General features: G+C 63.0%; 1 protein-coding gene across 1 annotated transcript in view; it reads left to right on the top strand.

The window, feature by feature from the left end:
* The window catches only part of DCLK1 (doublecortin like kinase 1), a 161594-nt gene extending 154031 nt beyond the window's left edge, over positions 1 to 7563 (top strand). Inside the window, exons 18-21 of the mRNA XM_045294001.1 lie at positions 498 to 617; positions 799 to 951; positions 1719 to 1813; positions 7037 to 7563. Coding sequence (XP_045149936.1) covers positions 498 to 617; positions 799 to 951; positions 1719 to 1813; positions 7037 to 7201 — 533 coding nt within the window. The 3' untranslated portion in view covers positions 7202 to 7563. The remainder of the gene's footprint in view (positions 1 to 497; positions 618 to 798; positions 952 to 1718; positions 1814 to 7036) is intronic.
* Positions 7564 to 7569: the final 6 nt, after the last annotated feature.

Raw genomic sequence — 7569 nt, 5'->3', positions numbered from 1 at the left:
TCGCCACTTGAGTCAGGCCTCGGATGCCCTGGACACTCAGGCTGACCCCCACAACATCCTGCCTCTCGGAGAGACCCTGTGCTCCGTCCCAGTCCATGAGGGGAAGCAGAGGATGGAGGCTGGGTGAAGGATCCGGGGAGCAAAGGGTCCTCAGAGCCGGCCTAGAGAGGACGTGTGGGCTACAAGATGGACCTTCCGCTGTGGACTGGAGAGGCCAGGCGACGGGGCACTGCTGCCCTCTCCTGACCCAGCTCCGCACTGCCCGCACACAGGGCTGCTGATTGTTCTGACCAATGGGGTTCCCAGGCTTGGTCTGCGTCTCCCAGTGCAGACGGGCGTTTTGGCAAGTAGAGTGCGCCCGTGTGGTGTGGCCGTGAGCGGGCGTGGGTGGCAGTGAGTCTGCTGTGGTCAGGGGCTGCCCTGGGCCCCGCCGACGCCAGAGGGGCGGAGCCGCGCCCAGCCTTCCTGCCTCTGCATCTCACGCTGCTTTCTCGCAGACATCGTGTCCCTGCTGAACGCGGAGCCCCGGGGTGTCCGAGACGGGAGTAGAGCCCGGTCCCGCTCCCTCGGAGCTGCTGCCAGTTTCCAACTGCGGCCCCCGCAGATCGCAGGCCAACGCACACCCCATCGGACCCCGTAAAAAGAACTCCCATCAAAGACACTGGCCCCTCCGGCCCGGCTGGTGCAACATCCTCTTTCCCAAGCACCAGGGCAATGAGGTGGCAGGTGGCTTCTCCCGTCAGCACCATGTTTGAGGGGCCTGGGTACAGGGGCCCCTGCCCCACCCTCTCCCCACAGGCTGCTTCTCAGGACCTGGGGTGGCATCTTGGGTGCCCGGGGGGCTCACGCTCACACCTCACCCTAGCCGGCCAGGACAACTTTTGGACCCGGTGCCGTCCCTGCACGCTCTGCCTGCAGCACGTGCCGTCACTGTCCGGTACTCACTGTCCGGTACGTTCTCTGTCCACCAGGGAAGCCACCTGCCGCTCTGGGGGAGACATGGCTGTCTGCTCCATAAAGGCCGGTACCGGGTTGGACTCGATGGCGAGAGTGTTTGGCGCGATGTGGATGGCGTTTGGTGTGGTTTGGTTTTGACCTTTCGTGTTCCCGCTTTGGGAAGCATCCGCATCCGACTGCTCTGCTTTGTTCGTGCTGAGAAACTCGGTGACAGTCCAGCCCCCGCCCAGCCTCAGCGTGGTGGTGGCGCACGGCCCCCGGCCTGCCCCTGCTCGGCTTGTTTCCTAGCGAAGCATCCCTCCCCTTCGAGCCCATGGGGTGATCATATTGGGTGGGGGCTTGGCAGGGGTGGGTCTTCCCTGCTTCTTCCCCTAGGATGGGCCGAAACCTCCGACCCCCAGCTTAGATTAAGGTACCCGATGGTGCCTCACGGTGACTGCTGGGCTCCCCGCAAGTCCGGCGGTTCTCACCCACCGGGCACTCCAGGGGGGCAAGGGGAGGCCGCTGGGCTCCCCTGGAGTTGCCTGTGTCCTCCGGAGCCCCCGGGGACAGCCCCGCCCTGTCCCGGAGGCGGCTGTGCATTGGTGTCTGCTAGGTTTTGAGCACGGTTGGATTTGGGAGCATGTCTGGAGGCTCCCGGAGCTTGGAATCCAGAGCTCCATGGTCCTCCAAGTGGGCGTCCCAGAGCTGGCTGGACAAACAAACCGCCCGGGGGGCCCCCACCATCCCTCCGGGCCGCTCCCCACCCGGCAGCCTCTGAGTGACCGTTTCTCTCTGCCCAGCCGGAGCACGGGTTTACCATCAAGAAATCAGGGTCCCTGGACCACTGCCAGCCGCCGGGCATGTACTGGATAAGGTACGAGATGCTGGGTCCTTGTCACCATGGTCACGTGCTGGCAGTCTCCATCCACGGCCCCTGGGCAGACGCTTCTGTCTCGGTCCATACGCTGCTTCTGCGTCTCACTGGGGGGAGACGCCACACCCTCATGCTCCACCGCCCTCCCCATCCTTCACCGCCCGCCCGCCCGCCGGCTCCCCGCCCATCGCACACGCTCACCACCCCTCTGCTCTGGTTAAAAGGACAGTCTATACAGCACTAAAGCTCTCTGCCCGCGCCCCGACGTGGCTGGTGAGGTGCCTGTGTCCAGGGTCCCCCCGCCCCCCGCAGGTGGGGAAGGACCCATCTCTCAGTGGGGAGGGCTCGTCCCCAGAGCAGCATATACTGTCGTTTTAAAGGTGAGGCCGGGCCGGCCTCCTGAGACAGACGGAATGGGCTTGGCCTCCGTGGGGACGGCCGCTCCCCCGGGGTGTGGTGGGCGACAGAGTGTGTGGTGTGTGTGTGGTCCGTGCGTGGCCCATGTGTGTATGTTGTGGCTGGCGTGCTGCTGCCGCCCCTGTCCGCCCACACGCCCTCCCCCGTCCCTCGTCTCTTGTTTGGGTCTGACTGTTCCCCACCCCCGTCCTCCCCACCCCCAGGTTTCTGTCTCCAGCTCCTGCATGGCTCCCTATCCAGCACTGCCTTCCTTGCAGCACCCGGCTGGCTTGTCTGCTTGGGCGACAGGGACTTGGGGTGCTGGTTTCTCTCTCTGCGCTGGCCCTCATCTGGCTGTGCAGACCGGCCGAGTCATAGCCCCACCACAAGCCTGGTGTTGGGATGCTCTGAGGAATGAGCTGGGGAAGGGCGTGGCCGCTCCTGCTGCCCCGTCCACTCTGACCACAGTGACCTGTGCCCAACAGAGGGACACCCTCACGAGGGCCCCTCCGATCCACTGCCCCTCCTCTTCACCACCCGAGAGGCCCTCCTCCAGGGACTGGTCTCTGCTGGCCACAACCTCGCCTCTGAGCAGCGTTCTGGTTGAATTTCCTCCAAGACAGATGGAGCTCCTCTTCTGCCATCCGTCCATCCATCCATCTGTGGCATTTACTGTCCATGTTCCTCACCAGCCCCACCATGAAAGGCCTCACACAGCCTCCTTGGTCCCCTGCCATTGCTGTTTCCCATGCACGGGAGGCCACTGAAACACCATGGCCTGGCCAGCCCCCTCCGCCCCAGGGCGACAGCTCTGTTCCTGTGCACTGACGTGCCCCGCGCAGTCAGACGAAGGCGCCCAGTGTTTCTGGGGAGGGGGTCCCGGGGGAAGCGTCGCCTTGCCATGCGCTTGTGGGGGGCTTCCCCAAATGGCCGGAGCCTCAGAGGCTGCCAGAGCAGTGAGGTGGGTAGTGGTTGTTGGGCCACGGATCCAGTTGCCCCTTTTACACACAGGCAGACCTGGGCACAAGGGCAGGTCCTGGTGCTGGTCACCCGAAAAAGCCAGTGGTACACCAAAGCAGCCCCATGTCTCTGTGGGTCCCTGCGTGGTGCCAGGCCTGCTGGGATTAAGACCATCACCTGGGAAGGGCCGATGCGTGGCCAGCACATCTGAAACGCTGTGAGGATGACGGGGCGCACGGGGATGGGACGGTGCCGCGGCTGTGCCCCAGCCTCCTTTAGTGCAGAGACGTGTAACCCAACTGCACGTGCGTGCGTGTGTGTGCATGCATGTGTATACACACATGTACTCACACACATGCATGTACACACAGCGCACATATACGCACATGTATGTGTACACACATGCACATACACAATCATATATACACATGCTCAATACATACACACACCCTCGCATATATAATCATATATACACATACACAGAAATATGCAAGCATACACACACATATACACACACATACACACAGATGCACACACATACATACATACTTACACAAACATACATACTCATATACACACATACGTGTATATACACAGGTATACTCACACACATATATACACGTGCACATATACACACATGTACATGCACACATATACACGTATACCCACTCACACACATATATACACATGCATATACATACACACGCACGCACACTTTTAGGCACCTATGCCCACCTGCCAGCAGCTCTGAGGGAGGAGGGGCTGGCAAACCCCCTCACCCCACCTGGGAACCTGTGGGGCAGTGCCCTCTGCCCCACAGGCCATGTGTGAGTCAGAATGGTCCCAGGTCCGACAGACAGCACTTGTCCTCCATCCTCTCCCAGCGCCTGCTCTCTCCTGAGGCCGGCACCTTCTCAGGGACGTCGCCTCAGACAGCTGGCAGTGTCCTGAGCAGGTGCGCGGGCCGTGGGCAGCTGGGTGACCCAGGAGGAGGAGGACAACAGGCGAGTGGCTGAGGCCACTGACTCCCTCACCCCCCACCCCCCAACAGAGGTGACCACTGTCCTCTGCCAAGTGCAAACACGTCGGCGCAGACTCTGTCCACCGCCCCCCCCCCCAGCTGCCCTGTGGCCTGTGGGAACAGAAGGAGCCTGGTGGCACAGTGGGCTGGGCACCAACTGCCAGCCACAGGGTTGGTGGTTCAGGCACCCCCAGGCCATCACGCACTGAGGACCTGTCTGGAGAGGCTGGTCCTTGGGGAAGGGTGGCACGCTGGGGAACGTGGGGCCAGGGAGCAGGAGGTAGAGGTAGGCGCTATGCAGAATGGCACACGCAGTGGCTGTCACAGAAGGATGATTGCAAGGATGGCGCAGGACCGGTCACCACACGTCAGAACTGGCCCCACAGCACCGACGATGTGGCAGCCCGCAGGGTGTTCCCCCTGGGCCCAGCCGGTCGCTGTGGTCAGAGCGGGCTCGAGGGAACGGGGGTTTGTGGGTGTGAAAAGATAAGACCCTCACAGAGAGAGCCCCCTTGGACTGTGAATGGAGAACCCCCAAATCACAGGCCCCCGATCTATCAGGTCACAGTGTGGCCACGGGTTTCAGCTGTAGTGTTAAGAGCAGATGACCAGCCCTCTCTCTGGCCTGTGTTGAACCGGCTGACCCTCCAGCCAGTAGCTAAGCTCTTCCCACTGCCCTGGGCTCCCACCCAGCACCTCACTGAAGCTCAAAAGGGGAAGTGTCAGACCTACCCCGAAGGTCAGTGATTCTAACCCACCCAGGGGTCCTGGGGACACAGGCCTGGGGCCCCTCGCCTGGCAAGCTTCCTCACTGTGGTAATTAGTTCACCCCAGATGGCAGCAGAGGCACCAGGCAGCTCCAGTGGCTGCGGCCCTGCCCACCCGCCCAGCATTCACTCTGAGACCCCCGGGGACCCCTGGGTGGGCGACAGACCCGCTGGGGGGACTAGAGGCCCTGAGACTCAGAAGTCTGCGCTTAGGTCTCAGGGTTCAATTCTGGCCTGTGACTTCTCCTCCCCTCCCTGTGGGGAAGGCCCATGTAGAAACACGTTCTATGCCCAGGAGACCTGGGGTTCATGACAAGAGGGGTTTATGTAAGCGGCAGAGAACCTGGACCCCTCCCGCCCCCCACATCTCCCCTTTCGCCACACAGAAGGCGCTCGGTATGCTTTGCAGAATGCCCGGTGTATGGCGATTTCAGTGTGGGACTTAATGTCCGGAGCTTGCTTGTGTGATGGCTGAGAGATGCCCTGTGACCGCTGGGAAAGGGACCAGGAGGCCCTGCAGGGTCCCTGACCCAGAAGCCCCGGGGTGGACGTTTCTGCAGAGTGCAAAGAGTATCCGAGACCCGAGCCCCAAACCTCACCACCCTCGAGTCCATGCTGGCTCACGGCGGCCCTGCCCTGTGGTCCCCCCCAGACAGCCGTTCTTCACGGGAGCACGCAGCCTCTGCTGGGTTTGAACTGCTGGCATCGATGTTAACAGGCCAGTGGTGACCATGACACCCCTCTGGACATAGGGGCTAGGCCCTTCTTTTTGAGTGTGTGGCCGGGGTCCCCTCCCACCCCAACCTCCCTCATGGAGGCCAGAGGTGGCCCTGCTACCCCTGTGTGGGGAGGGCTGAGCCCCCACCACCCCGCCTTCATGCTGGTCTGCAGTGCCGGCTTGTCTGGAGCCCCTGGGAGAATGCGCGTGCGTAGACGGGGTGGGGTGGGCGTGGAGGGTGTGGGGCGTGGAGCTCGGACCCCGAAGTGTCTCACAGGCCCCTCTCGTCCTTACAGCCTCGCCCAGGGTCACTTCCAGCGGCCGCCCCACTGTGGGTGCTTCCCTCTCTGGGGTCTGTGTCCTCTGCACATCCCCCTGGGCTCACTGCCCTCCCCTCTCACCTGGCACCCGGTGATGCCCTTGCCAGTCCCTGAGGCCTCTGGACAGAGGAGGCTTAAGGACTGGTGGGGAAGGCCCCAGCGTAACCCCTTCATCACCGCCTCACCAGGGCCCAGGAGGAAACTGATCCTCCCAAGAGACGGAGGGCCCCGTCCTGCTCCCTGTGCAGACTGGTGGCTCTGAACCTGACTTTGTGGTCCAACACCTCCCACTGCGCCCCGAGGCTCTCGGTGCAGCCCAGCTCCCCAGTGGCTCTGTCCACGTGACAGAGAACTCCGTCAAAGGGGCTCCGGCAGGACTCCAGGAGCTGGTTCATGCCGGCGCGGTCAGTCTTCTCAGGGACCCGGCCTGGCTCCCATCAGCAGATGACCAGGCCATTCAGGGTGGGCGCCGGGATGGCGTCCGACACCAGTCAGAGCTCTGTGTGTCTCGCCGCTTGACCACCCGTCCCCCGTTGTCCTGGCACAAGCACCCCCACCCCAGCTGACTGCGGGTGACCAAGGCCCGCCCTCTGATGTTCACACACACCCCAGCTTCCTCTGTGGTGGACCAGGGTCCACTGATTCTTATCATCGCTGTCTGGGGTGGACCCAGCTCATCGGTGTCTGTTTGGGGAGCCCCAAGCTCATAGCCTGACATCCCCTCAGCCTGGAAGGACCGGGCTCAGAGGCACACATCCTCTCTGTCTGGGGTGGACCAAGTTCACAGATGCACACGGGTGGACCAGGGCGCATGGATGATGGAAGCTGGGCGGGGCTGTGGGGAGGCTAGGAAGTCCACCTCCACCCGTCCTGCCCGGGTCGGCTGACGCGATGGCGGGCCTTGGGGCACACTCTGCCACGGTGGCCTCGGGACACGGTGCCGAGAACGCCCCTGCCGGCCGGGCTGACCGGCCTGGCCTTGTGCGCGGCGTCACATGCCCCTGCCTAATTGCCCTCTTCCTCCCTTCATGTCCCTGCCAGACCACCGCTCTTGATAAGGAGAGGCAGGTTTTCCGACGAAGACGCGACGCGGATGTGAGGAGCCCCGGCCCGGCGCAGCCGGCTGCCCCCGAGCTGACCTCCGAGTCGGAAGACTACTCCCCCAGTTCCTCGGAGACTGTGCGGTCCCCCAACTCGCCCTTTTAATGAGACCCTCGTCCTGGACAGCCTGGCTCCACCCTTTGAGACCGGGGAGCTTTCCAGGGTCACGTCGGCGGACGGCTCCATCGGACCCCCAGCAGGAGAGGCCGGGCAGGACCTGCGTGTCTGGCCTGCCCCTGCTGAGCGGCTTGGAACGTGGCTTCCTTGGATTTCGTGCGTGTGTGCGTGTGTGCGCGTGTGTCTGTGGGGCAGAATGGCGACTTGCTGCTAACAGGTGCTCAAAGGGTTAAGAAGAGTGCACGCTGATGGTGGTGCTTGGGGAGTCAGAGCAATGAGGGGCCCGCCTGCCAGGCCAGCGTCTGCAGTTAGTCAAACAGCACACAGGACCGGACCCTCCGCGTGCACGGTCCTGC

Source organism: Echinops telfairi, unplaced genomic scaffold, assembly GCF_000313985.2.
Source record: "Echinops telfairi isolate 266 unplaced genomic scaffold, ASM31398v2 ScPeMD7_2565;HRSCAF=3150, whole genome shotgun sequence".
Taxonomy (NCBI): Eukaryota; Metazoa; Chordata; class Mammalia; order Afrosoricida; family Tenrecidae; genus Echinops; species Echinops telfairi.
Note: the sequence above shows the minus strand (reverse complement) of the source record. Positions and strands in the feature narration are given on the sequence as shown.